Source organism: Loxodonta africana, chromosome 6 (assembly GCF_030014295.1).
Source record: "Loxodonta africana isolate mLoxAfr1 chromosome 6, mLoxAfr1.hap2, whole genome shotgun sequence".
NCBI classification, from domain to species: domain Eukaryota; kingdom Metazoa; phylum Chordata; class Mammalia; order Proboscidea; family Elephantidae; genus Loxodonta; species Loxodonta africana.
Window position 1 is genome coordinate 84,248,125 of NC_087347.1, and position 24,704 is coordinate 84,272,828.

Below are 24,704 nucleotides of genomic sequence, written 5' to 3' on the forward strand. Positions count from 1 at the left end.
GTCAGCACCACGGATAGCTCCGCGCATTCAGCACCTGGAAAAGGAACTCCGGCGTCTTGCAAACCCAGCTGTGGCTAGCGAACAGAATGACGGAATGATCTACTTATAAAGAAAAAAAAAAAAATACAGCGGTACTTTGGAGGAGAGTGGCATTTTAAACTACGGGAGAGGGAACCGTACAGATTCAGGAAGCTCAACCTAAGATAAAAGCCTGGGGGCTGTCATACATTGCTTTTTTATAAAGTACGGCTAATTAACCAGAAAATCAACATTCTTAGGCAATGTCTTCTGTTTCTGATTATTTTCACTACTCTTATATGAAGAGTAAGACTTGCTTCATTTTTTGTTTGGATTTTGTTGTTGTTTGGGTTTTCTGGATAGTGAAAGAAAAGTTGTTTCCTTTATTTTATCATTTATTGTAATCCACATGATTCACCCTTCCTAATCTAACCCTTCCTGTCCCTCCTCTGAAGTCCTGCTTTCTCTTCTTCAATAAAGATTTAAGGCTGTAACTGAGAAAATATGAACATGCTGACTCAAGGCACAGGCAAAGCAGGATAATGGGCAACAAGAACCCCCAAAACTCTATCATGCAGTTACATGGTTTAAGTGGGATCTCTGGATCTGCATTGCCAGCTGGAGATAAGAAATCTTGTCCATATTCTACTTCTGTAGGTTGTAGTGGTGGCAAATTCCATTTAGAGTAAGGAGCAGGGAGTGTGACAAACCATTAAGTTCAAGGAGGAGATAATGTAAATGAAAGGAAGAAAAGCAAGGGAAAAAAAAAAACTACAGAAATAACTTAGAAAACATTCTTTACTCTCATGGCTTGGTCACATTTGATTTCCTAAGTTCCCAGAAGGACTATTTGGACAGAAGTGTACACCATATGATTACCAGGTTTGGAGGCTCTGAAAAGCAAGACCTAAGAGGACGCTATTCTGCCCCTGAGACATTCCCTATCCTAAACAAGATAATGCCTGAGAGATGGTGGAAGAGAGCAGACTGGTGGAAGAGGAGAAGAGTGGCATGGGAGGTCCCACCAAGGCTGGTAACTCTGAGCCCCACCCATCTTTTTTTGTTCCTTTCCCCTGTTCCCAACCTCCCCGGTTTCGAGGTCTACCCTTGTTTCCTATCAGTCTCTCCTACGGTTTTTGGCCTTCTTCTCTTTCTTGTAGCCTCCAACACCTGGAGACCCAGTTACCCCCAACCTTCAACTCCTCAGTGGCTCCAGCAGTGAAGCCAGGCTTGCTCAGCAGCTCCCGCAGCTTTCAGTCTTTCCAAGGCGCCGCGCGGCTCTGGGCAGGATCGGCGTGTCAGTTCAGTCCCGGCTTCAGTGCCCACCCCTGCAAGGCCAGGGATCCGGGCTGCATCCTGAGGCTTAACCTTCACCCTTGTGTGGCTCATCCTCAATCCTCACAACCTCCTGAGGGCCATCTCACTGGGGTCCAGTTTTCCCACCTGTCTTTTCTTTGCAGCTAAGGGTGTTTTAGCTATTGCGGCGTGAGGAGCTCAGAGACTGGCCCTGTAGCTGGGGGCCGGGTAGATCACCTTCCCAGAGAAGCTGTTTGTCACTGAGTTTTGGAGATTTCTTGGCTGGCTTCCGCTAAAGCACGCTTGAGTAATCCGAGCTGTGGCGGCGCCCAAGCTCCAAGCTCTCGGGATAAAGGGAGCGTGTGTGTGTGTGTGTGTGTGTGTGTGTGTGTGTGTGTGGTGTGTGTGTGTGTGTGTGTGCAGGGGGAGAGGGCGGGGATAGAAACGTCAACCCCACTCCCCGCTTTCTTTTCTTCCTCCCCTTCCTGCAAGAGCTTCACAAGTCTTCCATCCCCCCAACCATTCCCACAGCTCTGGGCAACCGCCAGGTTAAGCCCATTTGCACCGGGAAATTGGCGCTGTTTGGGAGAAGAGAAACAGATCGATTGCCCTTGTGACTCCCCGCCCCCCTCTCCCCACCCACCCCCACCGTCCCCTCCCTTCTTCCCTCCCCCGCCACCTCCCCTCACCCCGCCTCCTTCCCTCTCCCCACCCCCAAAGCCTCTCACCCGCGGCAGTTCGGTGCAAGGCCCCCTCCCGAAGGTGAGGGGAATGGATTGGACTCCGGCGGGGAAAGCGGGTGTCTAAAAGTGGTGCTAATGGGAAGAGATTTCTGGTTTCCAAAGAGGATGCTCTGCCACAAAGAGCGGCTCGCGCGCTGGCCTGGGCTCTAGCCGAGGAGAGATCCCGGGAGAACTCCGGAGCTCGCGGGGAGCGCTCCTCAGAAGACCGGGGTCAACATGCCTGTTCGCAGGGGGCATGTGGCACCACAAAACACATTTTTGGGGACCATCATACGGAAATTTGAAGGGCAAAGTAAGTTTATTTGTTTTCTTTTCTCTCCCTCGCTTTCTGCTTTGATAGTGCGCTTGGCGTCCGCCGCTTACAAGCTGCGGGGACCGGCAACTCCAGGCTCTGTCAAGTTAAGCCCTGGGCAACCGAGCCAGGAGGTTCGGATGGCAGCGGGAGTGTTCTGCCCCGATATTAATTTTGATTTACATTTTAGATTATGGTCTCCATTATAGCAGGCAATTTGATCCCTCCTCTCCCACTGTTCCATTATCTGCCTCGCTCCTTAATGTCCTACTATTCTACTATCTTAAAGGGAACGTACCGGGATAACATGGGTTTACATTTAGAGGTTGTTTTATTGTAGACTTTTTTTTAAAGTCAGGAGCAGGGCAAAGCACACTACAGGAACAAGAGAATGTAGATGGTAGCAGCGATGTAAATGGCTATGCAAACTGTATTTTACCTTGACTAAATTGCAGGGCTGTGGCATGACAGGGAAGCGTGCTGGCTCTTAGTTTATAGACGCTAAACTTTGCATTAAATCAATGCAAATATACCCCAAGCAAGATAATTTGGAAAAGCAGTCGCTGGTCCCTGCTGGTTCCCAATGCAAATAGCTCATTATTCAAAAGATTTATTTTTGCCCCTTTATTATCCTCTTAAAATTTCCATCTAGAAATTTAGAAATCTAAGTGTAATAAATAAATCCACCAGAGAAATACAATGTTTTCATGAAGAATGAATTATTGTTGTTATAGAAATACATTAGTTTGAGATTCTGTACTTGCTAATTTGTATTTGTCCTTTTCTTAAAACTACACTAACACCGGTTTATGCTGTGTATTTTGCAGTTGTTTGGTATTGTATTTAATGGTGTAAGAATCTGGTAACTTGTGTACAAAATAAACTTGTGTGTTCAGCTTCACATTCTATCTGGAAATAGTAAATATAATCAGTGAGCAAAATTAATAAATCTTACGTATTAAAATTTCTACCACTATACAAAAATTCAGGGCTCTTCCAAAGTAAAAATGAAAAGATTCTAACACAATATTTACTGTATAGTATAAATACTGTAATCTTCTGGAAAATATATACTATAAAAAGGTGAACCTTTGTATTACCGAGCTGCTAATAAATTTGAAATTGTTCCATTGCTAAAGCTAAAATAGTTTTAAAAATAACATGTGTGTGGTATGCCTTATAAATGCCTTCTAGGGATAGAGAAAAACCAAAACCAAGAATAATAGCTACTTTGAGGAAGTTGTACTTTAAGGACCAAGGTTGAAGTGAGAAATGTGACAGCTACAGGATGTTTCACTGTTTGGGCCTTGAAAATATTTACTTCACAATTAAATATATTCTGGAAATATCAAAGAGCCAACTTCTTGTTCTGAGTGTGCGTTAGAACCCCTGAGAGCTACAGGGTTTGAAAACTAAACTATTTGGGAAATTATGTTCTCGTAATTTGAAGAGTGGCTCTTTAATACTTTTTGTTAAAATCACTTAGGGCTATTAATTTCAAGTTTCAAGTTTTTTTTCTTTTTCTTTTAAAGGTCTGGGCAGTTAGCAATTTGGGGGAGCACCTCCATTTCAAACCTCCTATTACATAATAAGTTGTTCCAGTGTTTATGAAAATCTTGTAAAAGCTTTTTAAAAGATGTCTTACTATTTTATTATTACAGATAAAAAATTTATCATTGCAAATGCCAGGGTGCAGAACTGTGCCATCATCTACTGCAACGATGGATTCTGTGAGATGACTGGGTTCTCCAGGCCAGATGTCATGCAGAAGCCTTGCACCTGCGACTTTCTCCATGGGCCTGAGACCAAGAGGCATGATATTGCCCAAATTGCCCAAGCACTGCTGGGATCAGAGGAGAGGAAAGTGGAGGTCACCTACTATCACAAAAATGGTAACGTTTACCCATTTAGGTTTCCTCGTATTTAATCGTTTGATTCCACTGAAATGAAATTTTGACAACTGATTACTGAAAGTTCATATGTAGAGAAGGCTCAACTATTTAAATAGTGGATATATGATTTGCTTATAGTATTTTAGGATCCAAGAAGTAAGGATACTCACATTAGTGGACTAGAAGGAACTGTGTCTTCTTTGAAGAAGGGTACTCTGAACTCTTATAAAGTATAGTAACCTAATGTCACTGAGTCCAAAATGTCATAAATCAGTCTTCTAATTATACCATCTCCCCTTTCCAAGGCATGCTATAAAGACTAGGAGAAAAGTATTGAGTTTTATTTGCTTGAATTTGAAAATATTCCGCAAAACAAGTCTTGTTGAAAATTGTCTATCTGAAACTAAAACTACTATAGTTATATCATAAGTGTTTCTTGGATACTCAGCTTTATTTCATAGGTAACACTTCTGTTTCTTTCACTTCTTTTTATACAAGATTAAGGATGACCTACAGGGACACCTGAAACTGACCCAATAAACTTAATGTATGTTCAAGTAATAAAGGCTGTTCATAAATTCAAGATTTGTCCTAAAATAAGAAATGGAGAAAAGTATCCACTTTTACAGATGCAGCATAACTGGGATCTCAAACTTTAAGGTCATACCTCAACTGCAAGGGCACTGTTCCTTCTTTGAGGTTTGTTCTGGGGGCATAAATATATTAGAACTATAACAGTTTTTTTTAAAAAAAAGACACATTTAATGGACATGCGTGCACTAAATATACTGTATACTTAAACTCGTGTGTCTAAAATATTCAGACATACCCATTTTAAGGTATATACATTCTCAAATGTGCACACTTAATGGCATTTAGCAGTTTAGGACTTAAAGGCAAACTGATTAAAAAACATGCACTCTAGTCAATTTTGTTGATATTGCATCGTCATCTATTTCTTCTTGATTGACAGAAATTAGTGAGGTGGAGGGGTATCTATCCTGATTTTTGAAAACTTTTATGGTTTTTATAAATGTGTGTTGTGCTATAGCCTAGATCATGTAATGACTCATCATTTGGTAAGCTACAGAGGAAAAATTCCAGCAGGGATAAGGTTTAATTCTTCCTTTTATTTTCTTATAATTAAATGTTTCATGATTGAAAATGTACAATTCTTAATAACTGGATTTTCCTGAACATCAACTTCAGTGTGTATGTGCAACGAAGTATTATTGGAAATAAACAGACTTGTCTAACTTTGGATTAATGTGGTATAAAAACAATTATATGATTATCAAATAGCATAAAGGTTGTTTTTAAAGTTGTTTTCAATGTTGTTTTCACTTTTCAATCAGTAGTGTTGGCATACTAGAAATAGCCTAATTGGTCTGTTGTCTTGAAAGCATTTCTTGGACTGAAGTTCTCACTACCCAAATGCAACTCATCTCTTTCGTGCATCTGATGCCAACAATCTGGACTTTCAGAATAACTTGAATGTGTGAGATTTTTTTTTTCCCCCATGTGAATCTTTAACATGATGTCGATACAGCCTATATTGTGGTTACTGCAGGAAATGTTGGTACATGTTTGGTCATTTTTGGGGGGGACGATTTCAGAATTTTTTTTTCAAATCGCAGAATTGAACTTTAAAAATATCTGGACTCTCCAAATCACATAGATCTAACTATATTTTCTGGACAGTGTTTTCAAATGGAAATCGTACTTATTACACTGCAAGAGGAATGGTGATGTTTGGAAAGTTGGTAAACTTGTATAATATGAGTGTGTAAAATTATCTCAAAACACCTAATGTGAAATCACAAATATGAGTGTAAAAATATCTGTAGTGATGATGCTAGTGGACTAACTAGTGCAGATCTTCCTATCTGATTTGCTTGGTTATACAAATTAAAATTTCCCTATTTTTGGACAAGGAATTCTTATTTATAAGTTTGTTTAGATAGAAACATCTATATTTGGTGATGATTTTATTTCTGTTGGCTTCATTTTCAGATGTGATTTCGTTTACAAGGACTTGGATACCTTTAGAGTCAATGGCAAACTCTGTTTCCTTAGTTTTAATTGATATGGAAAACATGAAGTGATAGGCCAAGCTTTTTCTTTTTTTTTTTCCCAGCGAAAAAGAGTAGTTTGAATGACCTTTTTAGATGATGAAGATATGATCTTGCTTATTTGCTTTGAATATAATAAAGTTGCGCTTTTGCTACTGGTACAGGTACCTTGAATAGAATCTTCAGGGTATATTGGTTTTATTCACATGGCAACTGCAAAATCAGTCAGAGCTTGTAAAGTTCAAATGCTTTCCAAGTCTTGCCTATTAAAGACCTGTTAGCCACTCTATATTTATAAAAGCAGGAAGGGAAAAAAGCATCAATATTTCCATTGGTTTGCTTCTGAAAGTTTCCTTAATTCTTTATTATTGAGATCGTTTGCTTTTAAGAGGTTCTTGGTTTCTTAAGTGAATGCAGAAAATCCTTCCTTATTCTTTATTTAGCATTTCATAGGAATATGAGGAGCGATATAATAAGCACAATGAGAAAATTAACAAAAAGTTGAGATATTCTATTTCCATTTTTTTTTCCCATTCACTCATACTGGCATAGCAAAAATATAGACAAGGCATTATTCCCAAAAGCTTATTTTTCAAAGGGGCTCAGAGGCTTTGTAAGCAGTTTAAGTTCATGGTCTATGCAATGAGTTCATACTGGTGCTGTCAGTACACAGTGAGCTGCATGGTCACCATCGTGAAGCAACTCTTCCTACCATGCTCCTTTTCCATGATTTTACTAGATACAGTTGTACTCCTTGTTTATCAGAATATCAATTTTTAAAAAACCAAGTTACCTGCAGTAGGACTATTTGACAGCCTTTCCTTTGAGGATTCTATTCTGCAGTTTAAGTCATTATTGCATAAATTGTTCTTGGCAGCTGTGAAATATTACTTGAAGTGATAAAGCTGTAAATCTTTTGACATAAAACTAATTATAAAAAACTACAATTACACTGAGGCTTTTATAAGGACGGTCATATGTTTTCATAGTGTAATACCTTTTTAGCAGTAGTGACTGGGAAACAGCAAATGCTTCAGTTCTTAACTAGTGCATAGTTTTGGAGATGATGTTCATAGTAAAGAGAAAAGAGTAGTTGGTCTTCCCTGAATTTACTGCTTATCTGGTTTGGGTGGACTGTGGAATAGAGCTAGCTAGTTGAAGTGCTAAACTACTTCAGACATATTTTGATACGTGATTTTGACTTTAAATTATCAAACAACTCTAAACATTTGGAATATAAAAATAAATTTCTCCAAGAAAAATAAAGATCTTTACTCAGTAAGAAAGAATGGTTTAAATGCATTAATTTTAGAAGTCACGGTATTCCTATATTTTGCAATTGTGCCTTCAGTCACAGTACAAAGGCAGTTTTGTTAACAAATGGGAGGCTTACAGTGCTACTTTCCCTACCATTGTGCTGCTTAAAGAACCGAAGAATAAAAAGGGGCTGAGAGAAGTCTTTTCTTGATCTAGACAGGGTGCCGGTCATGCTGGGATCAGTACAAAGTCCCAGAGGCAGTATTTAATTTAGCTAAACTCAGAAGAGGTCTTGGTTTGACAATATTAAATGTACTCTCATAGTTATGGGGAAAGACCTCATGGCAAGTGCTGTGTTGCCATGAGTAAAGGTGAAGATGTCTGTGAAGTGCCACCTCTCTGCAAGGTTTTGTATTAGGCACTGGAGGAACAGGGGAAAGATGCAAAGGAGGATATTTGTATTACAGAGTTACTAATGTTCATTTCTATCTTCTACACCTCAGTACGTTCTCAGGAAATTGTTTTTAAAGAAAAAGGAATATTAAAAAAACCCATTGCCTTCGAGTCAATTCTGACTCATAGCGACCCTGTAGGATAGAGTAGAACTGCCCCATAGAGTTTCCAAGAAGCACCTGGTGGATTCAAACTGCTGACCTTTTGGTTAGCAGCTGTAGCCACCAGGGTTTTCCCCCAAAAAAGAATATATAGGCTATAAAATGAAGAAGCTTTTTGTATAAATGGAAACCTTTAGAATTTGGGTCAGTTACCCTGCTTTGTCTTTTTCCCAATTCTGAAATAAACTTGTATATGTACATATCCTGCTACCTTTTGTCCTTTCTAATTAATAATAACTTAATGAATAAATTTAGCATCATTAAAATTTTAATAGTTTAAAATAAATCTTATGGTAATAGCTTTATATAAGTGATGTGGTATATGAAGTGTTTAGCTCCCCTAATTCCTGGATTATAAGTAGACACAGATGGTAGTTTTCAGACTAGAATAGAAATATATTTTATGTGTGTGTAATTCCAGCAATGAGAAAAATTTTTAGAGTGTATCTTGCCTAGAATTTGCTCTTGGTGTTCATTTTAACTTTATGTATTTCCATGTTCTATCCAAAACGCATTGTAACAATAGTAATCCCCAAACTCCTCAGTAACCTAAGCTTTATAGCATCTTATGGACTCTGGATATTATGTACAATTTAAATTTGATCAGTTTTATTTGTTAATAAAAAATAGTTCTCAAGAAACACTCTTCCTCACATTTTGAAAATTTTATTTTGGCACTGTCCTGAGTGAAACCAAAATGTCCTGAAACTGTGGATGATCTGTGTTCACAGCCCCTTTCACCACCTGCCAGCACCATAACTCTAAGCGTCTCTGGTGCTAAAAAGAAGCCACACTGTCTGCTGGCTTGAGAGATAACCACTCAGTTGTTTTCACACTCAAGGGGCTTAAGAACAAGGTCAGTTTAGGGCTACAGGCTAGGCTAGGCTTCAGTGGGAGGAACTTGCTTCTATTTGATTTTTTTTTCTGCTATAAATAGTCACTGAATCACTTGCTGGCAGCCAGCCAGTGAGGAGAGCTGGCAGCCGTCCAACAAGGGGCGTCCTAGGATAATTGAACCACAGGAAAGTTAACAGTTGAAGTGTGAGGTGTTGAGGCATCACCATTCATCTGGCCATCCAAACTAGACACCTCAGTGTGATTTTCTATTTTTTCTTTGTTTTTTTTCTCTCCCTCTGCTTTCTAAATGCTATCGGTCACCACTTCCTTCTAGGGCTTACATCTGAAATATCTTCCAATGCTACGCCCACTTCTCCATGCCACCGTCAGTGTCCTGGTTGAAGCATTCCTTATGCTCTTTTTCGAGTATTGAAGCCTCCACTTTTCTTCCCTCTTTAATCAGCTCTCCATAGTGCCATCAGGGAGCTATTCCTGCTGCACAAATCACATACACTGAGACTTAACTTGGAGCCAAGCATTACTGTAGGTGAACTTCATGTATTAAATTATATGATGCAACAATTCCATGAGGTTTATACTCTTATCATCCCCATTTATGGGAAGAACACTGAAACCCAGAGAACTGAGTAGCTTGCCAAATCACACATGGCTTGTAAGTGGTGGAGCCTGGGCCCTTAACAACTTGGCCGTACTGCTACTCAATGCACCTTATGTGTTAAAAAAATTGGCTTAAAAACCTATCTGACCTTGTTAAAGCTCGTGAGGTAGTTCTTGAGTCCTTAGCGGGATGCTTGGTACAATTCAAGTAGGGTACGTTTAGAAGATCCAAGATTGATTCCCAGCTCTGATATTTAGCTAGGTGAACTTGATCAAGTTTACTTCCTCGATGCCTCAGCTTCCTTTCCTGATATACATTTGGAGAATAACACCTATTTGCTGGCTGTTGAGATGATTGAAAGTGTTACAATACAAAAAAAGCATATAACATTAATTCTGGCATGATTTCATGCAGTGTATGTGCTAAATAAATATCAATTAATTGAATATCTTTCCAATTCCTTTTCTCCTACAGACCTTATGTTCCAATCACACTTGACTGCTTAGAGTTTTCAAATACGCCATGTACTTTTATGCCACTAACACTTTGCTCACTCTTCCAGTTTTTCTTTATCTATAATAAAAAGCCCAAAGTCTGAATACATTGCCCTCAGCTTCTCACCTTAAAGAAACCTTATCATCTCTACAGAGACAGATCAAAAGATTCCTCTGTAAAGCCCTTCCTGATGCCCCCAGTGCCTGCTCCAGAGCATTAATTTAACCCTCCTCTGTGCAGTGGTTAAGTGCTTGGCTGCTAATCAAAAGGTCAGCAGTTCAAATCCACCAGCCACTCCTTGGAAACCCTATGTGGGCAGTTCTACTCTGTCCTATAGGGCTGTTATGATGGTAACAGGGTTTTTGGTCTGTGTCTTTATAACACCTGGTTCTTGACTACAGTGCAACACCTGGAGTGTACTGCCTATTATTACATAATATTGTAGCTAATTTTATCTATTTTTTGAACTCCTTCAGAGGAAAGGCCATGTCTTATTAATTTCTGTGTCCAGAAGGTATGGAAGAGTGTCTGGTACCAAGTGGGTGCTCAGAGTGAAAAGAGGATGAGAAATGGTACCATGGAACTCAGGAAACTACAAACAGATTATAATCAGGGAATCATGGGAAAACTGGCTGTAGAAGAAGTGTGATGTTTTGATTTTTCTTATTTTCCATGCTTAAAAACAGTCTTCCCCTTAATTTTATTTACGACCGTTTATTTCTTTGTTTAATAAGCTATTAAAGAAAAATCATCTTCTTAACCACTAACTATACAAATAACTATGAAACTATTTTATATAGAGTTAGAAAGGTAATTAACCAGTTACCTATGCACCAAGTGTCACTCACCACCCCACCAAAATGACTCTCACTAGTGTCTCCAACAATCTCTAATAGTCAAACCCAACCAAAGGTCTCTTCTAACTTGATTTCATTGCTGTGTTTGACACAGTTACTCTACTGCTTGCATGAATTCCCCAGTATTGGCGTTTTTTACCTACTGCAGTCTCTCATTCCTTAGTGTTTTCTTTGAAAATTCTTAATTGACAATGAAGCTTGATCTCAGGGCCACACAGTTAATGAGGGAGTAAAATTTAAAGTAATAAATTTTTTAAATTTTTTTATTCATTCATTTATTTGTTCCTATTATCAAATTAGTGTTTTCTTTCTTTGCTGCTTGCATTTAGCGATAGTACTGAATTGCCAAGAAGTGATAGGGCCTGGCAGCAGTTAAGACATTAGTTACCATAGTGAGAAAAGATGTCCTATTACTGAACAGTTAAGAATGTCGAATTGCCCTTTTTCATAGGTGGGTTACAGGAAAACCAAGTACTAGGCTCCTCTGGCCATAAGTGGACATTTCATAATATCTTTTTCCTCCTCTTTATGTGGAATAACTCATAAAATAAAAGTGCTCTTTCTGTGGACGGCGCCTGTCATGGCAGAGGCAGCCCTGTGCTCTCTGTGCAGTTAAAGTAGTTCTGTTTGTGTACAAATATGTCGTTTTCTTGGCTTCCATTGTTTTGTGGAATGGCTGATGTTACTTTCTATACCTAAAATGGGTTAAAACAACCTTAGCTGGTACTTGGTGGGCAGGAACCTGGGGGAAGATTGAGCGAGGATCGTGGGTGCATTTCTGTCCTTAGTCTGCTCAGTTTGTAAAATGATATAAAACTGGACCACCCCAGTCAAGGCACCCAAGACTCCCTGAGGCACATTGCTTTTGTTTACTTGCCTCTTCTTTCAGGGTGAACAGTCAGAAGACACTGTTACAGCAGGGGGACTCTCGCCATTGCTGGTTTTATTATTTTCCTTTTTCTGTTGTTTTTTTTTCTCCCCAGCTTCTCTTGGGATCATTATGGGTGCTTTTATTTGTTGTTTTTTTGTTTGTTTGTACAGAAAGACATTAACTCTTGTGCATTGTTTGACATATTGGTTATGAGAAACGTAATAGCCACGTGAGCTCAAGACAACTCAAGGTGTCTGCCACCTCTTATAGAAACCCTTAACTTCTATGCTCAAAACACCCTTTTTAATTCATTTTAATAAAGTCTGTATTAATGACCCAAGAGGATGGGTGTGATGACAAAAATGAAAATATACAATTAGTGGTGGTTTCATAAGCAATCTCTCAAAGAACGAAATTTAGGACAAACTAAATAAGACATTTATATGATAATTTTTTTTTTTTAGAAAACACACAAGCAACCATTGGTCTTACAGAAAGCCGCATATTAAATTCCCAATCCTATTGTATATGAACGTGCTAATTAAAACCGTATAAATTTGATAAAATCAGTATTAGAACTATGCAATGTGTATGTTGTCTGTTGTGTGCATAATTTTAAACCAGGCTCCCATTTGACTCTTTTAGCTAAATTAGTATAGATTTTTCTGGTTTTGCTAAACAATCCTAAACACACATTTTATTTTCTTTAATAATACTAATCAGTTGATCTTTAGCTATATGTTCATTCTTGCCTTTTATACACAATGGATGTGCCTGAAAAGTCTATTTCTCTGATGCCTGCTGTGTCAGCTATACTAAGCTGCCACCTTTTCTGAGAACAATAGCACTACATAGTTTATGAGTTTAAGGCTCTATAGTTTCATTACTATTGATTATCATATAGCCAGAGATAAGGGGGAGGATTGTCTTGGAGCAATAAAAGAAAATCCATAGATAATCTCCAAATCAACCACCTAATTATGGTTTCTAATCCCTGTATTTCTTTATCTGATTTTGTCATAGATGAGTCTCAAAATTCCTTTCTGAATGCCTCTTCCTTGTTCTCCAAGTTTTAATCCCCATGGTTGTGGTCTAGGGATCATAGTGCCGCAAACAACTTAGATCTTCTCCCAAAGAGGTCAGAGGACTAACATTAATTGAGCTCCAGTTAATATTACTGGCTCTGTGACTGGCTTTTTATATAAATTACTTTATCTGATTTTCATGAGTTTTGGGGGTAGACATTATCCCATTCTACAGATTAGTTAAATTGGTGTTCAGAGAAGGTAAGTAAAATGCTAATTATTACAGATCAAGGTTGAGGTAAGGTTTAAAATCCAGATTTTCCTACCCTTGAAAATGCTAAAATATTGTCTTCGAAATGATACGCTTGTTTAAACCTCACTGTACCCCATCACGTATGTTCCTACTATAGTTCTTATTCATAGATTTTATTATTATTATCATCCAAGCTGTCGATCAGATGGATGTAATTCACACCAAAGAATGAATGAAGTAAGCTTTACCATAGGTATTTTGCTTTTTAAAAATTTACTATTATTATTATTATTATTTTGCTTTTAAACAGGATTGTGTCAATCAAAATGAATGTCTATCTGACAGGGAGTTAGATTTCAGTGGAATGAAGATAGCTAGTTTATGCCTGTAATCTTTGCGTAATTATTAATGGCATGCTGTTTTACTTTTAAAAATGTCCCAGTTTTGGACTATACATTATACAGTCACCTTAGATTTTGGGGACATTTTAGTTAAAGGCCCCAAATGTACTATTATGAAGTCGTTTTCCAGGCAGTCAGGAAGCAAAATTCATATAGTTACTGTAGTTCAGCAGCAGAGAGCTTCACCGTGTCCACGCTTCTTCCCACAACAAAGTTTTGTTTCTTGGCAAGGTTATTTGATTTGACAAAATTTACCAGTGGTATTTAAAAGGGAAATCATAAATGTACTGATATGGAGAGTCTCTAGTTTATTTAAAATACCTCTAATTTTTATCTTGGACCAAATGTCAGACTCAGTTCCACCTCTGCATCCTACTGTCCTATGTCTCTGAGCACCTCTCAGAGGCCTCTATCCACTTGACTCTTTCATTTGCCCGCTGGATTCCCTCCTCCTGGGAACCCCTCTCTGCAGCCTTCACCAACACTCTTCTCCACTTTTAACCAAACTGCTGCACAGCTTCAATCTTATCTTTGCTAGGTCTTCTTTAATTCACTCAGAGTTAGTCACCGCCTTTTCCACATTTCTTAACTTTTTCTCCCTTATTTCTGTTAAAACACTTATAAGATTATGTTGTATTTTGTTGTAATAATTTGTTTCCATATCTGTCTCTTCTACTCAACTTTAAACTCTTTGAAGGGCCTTACTAAAGGATTTATTTTTAAAAAATAGAGGAAATGGAGGGAGAGTGAAAAATAGATTCAAAAGAACTAGTAATACACCTATTTACAGATGAAAATGTGCAGTAGCAGGATCTAGAAAAGTCTCATCCATTCATTCACTCAACATCGTGTACCAGTCATTGTACTAGGTATGAAAATTATTAAAAGTATCACTGATGTTGTTTATTAACTGAGAATAACTTGCTGCTGTACAGTTTGCATATTATAAAGCAGGTTTTTCCTAATGTTTAATAACCTATAGCACTTTCTAAAAAGACATAACAACTAATCATTCCTTTTCAGTTAGCCTGGAAAGAAAGAAATGAGTGGTCAGATCAATCCTGATAGATAGACCCCTTACGCAGACGCTGTCAGCTGATTCTGATGAGACATCCACTGGTCAATAAGAGGCAATATGTCTGCTCAAGTTTGCAAGCCATTCCAGCCTTCCCTGGTTCTTCTTAGCTGAATATACATAATAAAATATTGATAAGCCCTGCAATTATTTTGATGCTTTATTCTACTATCTCCTTCCACACACTGACTATAGCCTCATACTCACACTGGTTTTCCAACACATTTAATTCTTTTTCCCAAGCCCTGAGTCACGGATTGAGTTTGTAAGACCTGTATGGTATCAGAAGACACTTCATCAGTCACATTCTGTTACAGGATTTCACCGCCCTCTCTCTTTCAAAGCGATTTAGCTTCACTGTGGAAAAAAAGAGAAAACATGGAGAACAAATAGGGAAAAAAGAAAGACCTACATTCTTGCAAATAGATAGCAACTGTTAACATGATGACATGTATTCTTTCTATAATTCTTCTACACACACACATTTTTACATGACCAAGGTAGCACCATATACACCGAACTATAGCCTATTTTCCTCACTGAGAATTTTATCTTCAGGCATGAAAGCTTATATATTTTAATGAGTACATAATATTTATCATGTGGACAGTTCATAAATTATTTTAGTATCCACAAAGTATTACATTGTGGACATAGCATATTACTAACAATACTCTATTATTGAATACTTCACTGTTTCCAAATTTTCACAATTGTATAAAACATACCAAGAATGTGTACATCCATCTAGCACACCTGTCCTTTTTTTTTCCCATTAGAATATACTCCTAGAAGAATAATTGCTATGTGGAAGAGCATGTGTATCTTAGAAACCTCTAGTACCTCTTGCCAAATTGTACTCCAAAAAAGAATGTACTTATACATTTCCTTGCATAATAACATTTTGTATTATTATTTTCTTTAATCATGGTTGATCCAATAAGAATAGTATCTTATTGTCCAATTGCTGAATTTAACCTAAAATGTTTATTGAAAAACCCAGTAGAAAATATTTGAGGTGATTTATTTTCTTACTTAAAGAAAGTGCTTAGGATTGCCTAACCCAGGGACCTGCTGACTACATGTTCCCCCCTCACACGAGGGTCACTCTTTCAAAAACTCCTTTTCATATTCACATTTTCTTTTCAATAATTTGTTGGATTTAAATGTACTTTTGGTATTTCTTATCTATGTAAACTATGATGAAATTCATGATCAGTGAAGAGTTTTTATTCAGTAGTTTGCATCTATATATTGTATATATTTAAATTTTTATGGTTGTGCTCAGATACAAAGTGATAGGCATGAAAGCTAATACGTTTGTAATAAACATTCTGCTACAGTACTATGTAATACAAGTTAAATGTGTATATATACCATCAATGTTACCACTTGTTCAAAAATATACAATAAAACAATGAGCAAATATGTAAGCAGCAAAAACTCAATACAGTGTCAGATAAACTGCTACCTTTATCCCAATATAATACCATTGAAATGACTGCAGAAGATCACTCTCTTCCTATGCTGCCTTACTTAACCAAGACATACAGAGCTCAGGTAATCTGATCTTTCTAGCTGTGACTCAATTCTGGAGTCTTCCCTCCAGGTGTTCTTTATAATGAATGTCACTTAACCAAGGCTCAATAGGATTTATAGATTCCCAGATTGCCCTTCTCAGAATTTGCTCCCTGAATGAAGAACTACACAAAAAATGGCAGTAACGATGCATAACTTAAACCGCCGTGTTAGCGGTATCCATTCAGTTCTCATTCTATTGTGAGGCTTATTTCTTTGTAGTTCATGTTTCTAGAGTGTGCAGAAGGTGTCCTACTGAAATTTCATACCCACCAACATTCATTATTTTAAATATATTCACAACAATGTGAGTATAGTATGAGTTACACAGCATTTTGTTTTAATTACTAGCTCCTTGGAGGGTGCCAATATCTTTAATGATGAATTTCCCTCCAGAGAATAATTCATTTAAAAGAGTTCTGTTATTATATTTTGTTGTTAATCTAAATTTCTTGAAAATGTAAGAGACACATTATGTTCTCTAAATTATTACCAGTAAGTTTCATAATGTCATTCTTGATTTGTATTCAATAATAGAAAATAAAGCTCAATGTCTGGGAGAGCTGTGACTCTGGTAAAGAAATGAAAATTAATCTCAAATGTAAGAGAGTAGGCAAGAGTGTTTTCATAAATACTTCTTACATGGGCATTGGAAAATCTTTGGAAACGTTTAAATTTTTTTTCCAGAAGAGAAAATGTAGAGATTTTAGTTAGAATTTCTGGGATTAGAATTTAAAATATAAAGAATAATGACAAAGGCTGACTACTTACCTGCATGGTGGAATACTTGGAATAGACAAACAAAAGAAAATCCCTGGCATTTCATTTTCATTCCAGCAAAAATTATTTGTGTTAACTTCTGTTAAAGATTCCAAGAAACATGGACTAAAAGAGGCCAGAACATATTTTTGTAAAAGTAATGGCATCATAATATAATCAGGCAGAGCCTCCTGCTCTGGGCCATCCTGCAAGTTCTGTCATTACAGGATTGGAATATTACTCCCTCCCCACGCCCACTCTCAGTTTAACATTAATTCAAGTTAAAAATCAGATTCTGGAGTTTTGTTCTATTTGTTGATTTTAGTTTATTTACATTTGTACACACTGGTATCTTACTAATGAGTTTAAAGATTGGGTTATTTAAATCATCTCTGAGGCAGCTTGTATACAGTTCTATAACTGGGGATAAATTAAGTAATGGAGAGTGATTTGAACACTTTAAGTAATATTAATAGTAAATATCATTTACTGAACATTTACTAGTATTATTGCCAGTACTCTTCTTCTAAAATCTTCGTGTTATTTCTTATTTAATCCTCATCACATCGTATGAAGTAGGCATTATTATTGTCCCCATTTCACAGATGGAAAAGGTAAAGTAAGGTAATTCACTTAAGGCCAGCCAAGTAGTACCTAAGAAAGCCAGGATTTGAATGTAGGTTGTCTTCTCGGCATCCATGGAGGTAAGCCCAATCTTGATGGAAAAGTGTGTCATTTCTGAATTTGAGGCATTTATATGCTTTAAGTTAGGAGGCTTCTCAAAATATTTTGGGAAATATTCAGACCTACAAAGAGTTGCAAAAAGTATTACAGTGAACTCCCCTATAACCACACAGATTCAGCTATTGTTTGTAATTTGCCACATTTGCTTTTTCTCTCTTTACATTTATGTTAAATATACATGTGTGTGTATACCTATATATATTACTATTTTCTGCCTGTTTATTTGTTTATATTACTGAGTCATTTAAAAATTACTTGCAGAGATCTTGACCCTTCATCCTTAAAAACCTTAATGTTTTGTCTCTTAAGAGTAAGGACATTAGTTTACATGATTGCAGTATAGTAATTATCCAGTGTAGAAAATTTTACATTGACAAAATACTATGAAGAAATATACTCTATCTTCAAATTTTGCCATTTGTAATATATGTTATTTGTTTTCAACAATTTAGGATTTAATCCAATATCATGCATTGCAGTTGGTTGTTTTCTTTTTAATCTATTGCCATCGAGTCTGTTCCGACTCATAGGGACCCTGTAGCACAGAGTAGGACTGCCCCATAGGGTTTCCGAGGCTGTAAACTTTATGGAAGCAGACTGGCACATCTTTCTCTTTTAACCTGGACCAGTTCCTCAGCCTTTCTTGTCTTTCATGACATTGGTATTTTTTAAGGGTACGGGCTCATTCTTTTGTGGAATATTCAATTTGAATTTGTTGGTGAATCCTTATTACTTGATTCAAGTTCTGGATTGTTGACTGGTATAATATGTAAATGATGTATGTCCTTCTCAGAGCATGACCGGAAGCACCTTTATCCCATTATTGCTGGTAATAACTTTGATTACTTGTCAAACCGTTTTTACGTGACTTTCAATTCAAAAGATAAGTCTTATTAAAAATAAACTAAATTTGTTATGTTTAAAACTCACTGATTTTACTGGCAAAAAATGGGAAAATACCCTTTAAATCACATCAAAAACATAAACTGCTGAAGATAAATTTAACAAAGATGCTGTGAGATCACTATACTAAAACAACCACAAACATTGTTAAGAGAATGAAGGGATAAACAAGTAAATGGTGACATAATTCATGTTCAAGAATTGAAAATCTCTACATTGTCAAGATCTCCAGTCTTTCCAAGCTGATCTGCAGTCCTAAATCGATCATAACAGACATATTTAAAATAAATTAATAAGCTAATTCCAGAAATTTATATGAAAATGTAAAGGAACTAGAAGAGGCAAAGCAATCATGAAAAAGAACCAAAAACCTGGAGTCTTACGTTACCTTATTTCAAGAATTACTTTGAAGCTACAGTAACCAAGACAGGAAACCCTAGTGGCATAGTTGTTGAGTGTTCCGCTGCTAACCAAAAGGTTGGCAGTTCGAATCTACCAGGCACTCCTTGGAAACCCTGTGGGGCAATTCTACTCTCTCCTATAGGGTTGCTGTGAGTCTACGAGTGGTATTGGCATAAGTATAGATAAATAGTTCACTGAAACAGAATAAGGTCCAGAAATAGACTCTAACATAGTAGTTTATTGATTTTTGATTAAAAAAACACCAAGTTAATTCAACAGATTAACTTGAAAAATATTGGGGAAAAGTGAAACATGACTCACAAAAATTAATTTGATGTGGATTATATGCCTAAACATAAAAGATAAAAGTCATAAAATTTCTAAAAGGAAATAGAAAAATGTCTTTTTAACCTTGGGTAGGCAAAGATTTCTTAGAAAGAGCACTAAACGTACTAACCATAAGAATAAGAAGTGATGCGTTAGACATCAAAATCTAAAACTTTACTCTTCCAAAATACCCATTATATGGTAGACTAAGAGAAAATATTACCAGTACATTTATTTTGCAAGGGAATATATATATACTGGGTTACTCCAACAAGTCAGTAATGAAAAGACAACCCAATTACAAAAAATGGACAGAAGGCTTGTATAGACACTTCACAAAAGAAAATACAAATGGTCAGTAAGCACATAAAAAAGGAAGTACAGCGGAATGTAGTTTAAAACCAGAATAAGATACTTTTTAATACCTACCAGAATAGGTGAAATGAAAAAGACTGACAACACCAAATGTTGGTGATGATTTAGAGCAACTGAAACTCTCGTACATTGCCCATGGGATTACAATATCGTATAACCACTTTGGAAAACTGGTGTTTCATTATAAAATTAAACATACATCTACTTTTTAATTCAACATTTCCACTTTTAGGTCTTTACTCAAGAGAAATGAAAATATATGTCCACAAAATGATTTGTATAAAATGTTTATAGTAACTTTATTTATAAATAAGTGAAATTTGGAAACAACTCAAATACCCATCAACATGTAAATAGATAAACTGTAGTATATCCATACAATGGCGTGTCAGTCAGCAATAAACAATAATAACCTACAAGCTGCTGATATAAGAACAAAATGAATAAATCTCAAACATTATGATGAGCAACAAAAGGCAGTAGCAAAAGAATTCATACTGCATAATTCCATTTATATAAAGTTCAAAATTGAGAAAAACTCATCTGTAGTGATAGAAAACAAGAACAGTAGTTGCCTGTGGGTGACGGCAAGTAGGGACTAATTGGAAGGTAGTACACAGGAATGTTTGGGGATGATGGGCTCTTCTGTATTTTGATTGAAATTATATGAGCATATACAATGGGCCAATCTCAACAAAATGTATACTTAAACTTGCATTTCACTGTACATAAAATTTACCTTGATTTAATATCACTGTTTACTTTCAGAGTCAGACTGTATTTTCTATAACCATAAAATCATCACACAGACTTCAGTGAGACATAAATGGAAGTGTCAAAGAAAATATCCAAACCAAACCCACTGCCATCCTCTCGATTCTGACTCATAGTGACCCTATAGGACAAAGTAGAACAGCCCCATAGGGTTTTCAAAGTTGTAAACCCTTAAGGAAGCAGACTGCAACATCTTTCTCTTGCAGAGCAGTTGGTGGGTTCTAACTGCTGACCTTTCAGTTAGTAGATGAGTGCTTTAACCACTATGCCACCAGGGCTCCTGTCAAGGAAAAAAAAAAAAAAACCCATTGCCGTCAAATACATTCTTTAAATTCTATGCATTTACTTCCATGTATAACCAAAAAAAAAAAAAAAAACCAAATCTGTTGCTGCTGAGTTGATTCCAATTCACAGTGACCCTACAGGACAGAGTAGAACTGCCCCATAGGGTTTCCAAGGAGCGGCTGGTGATTCAAACTGGTGACCCTTTGGGCTAGCAGCTGTTTGCTTAACCACTGCTCCACCAGGACTCCAGACTTCCATGTATAGGGGAATAACATTTAATATTCTGGCTTAATTTTCATCATAGCAGTAAAAATCATAGTCTATATTTTTTTAAATTTCTAAACCCTAAAGGCAGGGTTTTATTTATGTTTGTGATTCAAGAAATAGCAGTCACACATTGATTAACAACTAGTTTAGTTTATTTTTTCCTTCCCTTTCCCAGATTTTAGCAATGCCTTAAAGGAGTAAATATATTCTTTATATACATCAGCCTGTTTAGTATCCATTCTCACCCCTTGTAACAGTGGTGAATTGTAATTTTAAATCCAATGTTTCACCATCTTAAAATTATATCTAAACCAATTACATTTACTTATTTTCTACATTGGTAAATGGTATCTCAGTTTGATTTGAGGGCATTATTTTTATTCTTAAGTGGCAAATGGGTCTTCAGTAATCTGTGGGCCATTCAGGGTAGGATACTTTCTATTGATTTCTGCTTGTAGTTTTTAAAGATTCTATTATGGGAAGGGGCAGAAATGACCATTTTAATGAGTCAATTTTTCTCTGATGCAGAACCAAAGAGTTTAATTAAAACAAAACACGGTCCAGTAAAGAAGGGAAATTGGAATGTTAGAAAGGATTCTGTCGTAAGGCAGATATTTAAGTAGGATTTTTTAACATAAAAAAGAAGGGTTGTGAGGAAATTAGTAGTGTAACCCAAAAAGACACAGATATACTGCTGGTGTGGTCAAATGCTTTTCTTCACCAAATCCTGACATCTGGAATGATGGAGCTTTCCTCTGAGATTGAAAGAAAGCATTTTATATACATATATATATACACACACACACATACACACACACAGTTGTACTGGAAACGATATGGCTATCCCCAAGAAGAGATGGTATTAGTTGAATATATAAGTATGTCTTAAAAAAATGTTTACGTGTGCTGCTGGGCAGTAATGGGCATATTGGAGATTCAGCCCTAACATTTCGTTGACGTTTGAGACTAGCATTAAGCGCAACCAGTTTCCTTTAGTGTCGCCTTTGCTTTCCAGTATGCGTAATCCATCAGAGCATTTTGACCCGTTTTATTTTTCTCGCTTTCTTTTATTCTTTATGTTTAATAGCTTCAAAATCAATTCAAAACCACATCTATAACTTGGTGCACACAAAATTGCATCACTTTATAAGATTTTCCTAATGATTGCAAGTTTGCTCACATTTATCATAATGAAAGCTTACACTACATCCTAAGTACCTTGCCATCCAATAAACGTCAAAAGCTTATTGAACACATATTTGCATCCTTGTTGGGGATAAAGTTCAGGTGTCTTATTTTTTAATATTAATAATTGTGATTACTTGTATCAGTTTGGAATCTTTAAATCTTCTCTAGTATAAACAGAAAACTTCATTTTGATAATTTTGTTCTTTTGATTATAAACTGAACCAGCAGATTTAGAATAAATTGGAGAGTATAATATCTTCCCCTTAAATGTAGTAAACATTAGATTAGGACCTATGGTCTTTAAATTTTATTTAGAAAGTTTAATTATTATGTGAAAAAAATACGACTTTCAGAGTATTAAAAAAAAGTTTTTATTACTGGAGGGGACAAAAAATATGAACAGAAATGGAGAGGCGAAAAACAGGGAGGAAGATTCAAATGTAGGAAAATAAAATCATACGGTGCAAAGAAAATAAGTTATGTGGACCTGTAGTGGGGAGTAGGCAGAGTAGGGAAACTGCTTCAAGGCAAATGAGGGAATAATAGAAGAATACACATACACAACATATAAAGAAAGAAAGATTACTGTCTCTCTCCTCAAAAGAAAGCATGCCAGTGAAATTTCTGACAAGTATAAATCAAGAGGGTTATCTGAGACTAGACACCATGATCCTAGAAGGATGAATTCTTCAGTGTAAAGAATATTTTTTCCTTAGATCTGTTTACTGTTCTATTTGGAGCTGAAGCAAGAGTGATGAATTATGGATAACAGAACACCCTAATTGTCCCTGTAACAAAGGCAGCCACGCTGGAATTCATTATATCTTATTGTGTGAGAACCATATATTGACAGTTAAACAGATGAAAGAGCTTCCACTGTATAGATAGCAGGTTTTTGTTCCAAACAACAGATTTACTTTTCCAGAAGTAGAAGCTAATGCTGGGAGCCTACTTTGCCTTCTACGCCTCATCTCTTTTCTGAAGTAACTAGATTAAGCCTCATGGAAAACAAGATAATAATGATAATGGCATTTCCACCCATGAGTCGATTGAAAACAATATTATGTAGAAATAAAATGTTGCACACTCGCAAAATTTTAAGATTGTAAGCAACTGGGATCACCTGTTAATGCTTTCTAGAAAGTGTGTCAGTGGTTGGCCCGGTGGACAGTGGAGTTGCTCCAAAAATTGCATGCTTGCCTCCCAGTCTGTTTTCTTTCTTCCTCCCTCCCTCCCTTCAAGGAACCTTTATTCTACAAATGTGGAAACCAAGACCAAGCAACTTGCCCAGTGTCACTTGGCAACAGGACTATGGCCCAAGTCCTCCAATTGCTAACACAGGGCTGCATTTCCCATTATAAAGTGAAAGTATTGTCTTCTAGCTCATGCTCTCAAACAAGCACTATTCTTACAAAAATCAATAAAGATTTAGTTTCATTTTCTTGAAGACTAAGGATACCCTTCTTGGGTTTCAGATCAGCACTTCTCATTGAGTTTGAGGCAATTATATAGCTTTTTATTGCCTCATTGAACATTTCATTTGCTCTGGTGGGTGCTTTTTAAACAACCTTTCATGACACTTTTTTTTCCTCCAATATAACACATGAAATATAAAAAAAAAATGAAATATATGAATCTATAAATTGATTTAAATCCCTTGAAAAGGGATGGTGCTATTTGTACTGTATAATAAACTAGTAAGGCATCACTATTTGCCAGAAAATTATGTTGCAGTATTTTGAGATGGGAACTCATATCTCTTGTGGCATCTGCTGTGGCATTAGAAATGAAATGGAATGCAGATCTCTTTGAGTTAGTGAATCTGACTTATTTTTCCTTATGAGCACTGCAGGCAGTTTTGGGTGATGAGCTCTTGTGGATAGTTTGGGAAATGTTTGTATTTGTGACCATAAGAAATATTATCATCATCCAGGCTTACTGATCCCACAAAGGCAATTCATGTTCACTATGGAGAAAAAAGGAATTAGAAAAGGACAGTATATGCCAGTTGCAACTATAGTTTTGGAATTTGGGTGTTTGTGTGTTTGTTTTCCTGAGCACAGACTTTGAATACAATCCTTAGAGATTGCTTGTTATTGAAAACAGCATCAACCTGCAAGCTATGATCAGCGTTTTTGCCCAGGAGGACACTAGTTGAAGGACAATCATAGAAACTCCAGTTAATGATACGGTTGTCCTTCAGTATTCATGGAGGATTGGTTCCAGGACCCCCGAGCAGATACCAACACTTGCAGATGGTCAAGTCTCTTGTATAAAATGGTGTAGTGTTTGCATATAACCTGTGCACATCCTCCCATATACTTTAAATCAGCTCTAGACTACTTATAATACCTAATACAATGTAAATGCTATATAAATAGTTGTTAATGCTTATACTTAACACAATTCTTCCTCATTCTTTTCAAACACTTTATCACAAACCAGAAGACTATTTTTTTTTTTTTTTTGCTGTTGTAGGGGTAGC

General features: G+C 36.6%; 1 protein-coding gene across 2 annotated transcripts in view; it reads left to right on the forward strand.

The window, feature by feature from the left end:
* Positions 1-2,273: 2,273 nt before the first annotated feature.
* KCNH7 (potassium voltage-gated channel subfamily H member 7) overlaps positions 2,274-24,704 on the forward strand; it is a 561,862-nt gene continuing 539,431 nt past the window's right edge. For both annotated transcript variants that reach the window (XM_003405825.4, XM_010586280.3), the window contains exons 1-2: positions 2,274-2,349; positions 4,011-4,241. In XM_003405825.4, coding sequence (XP_003405873.1) covers positions 2,274-2,349; positions 4,011-4,241 — 307 coding nt within the window. The remainder of the gene's footprint in view (positions 2,350-4,010; positions 4,242-24,704) is intronic.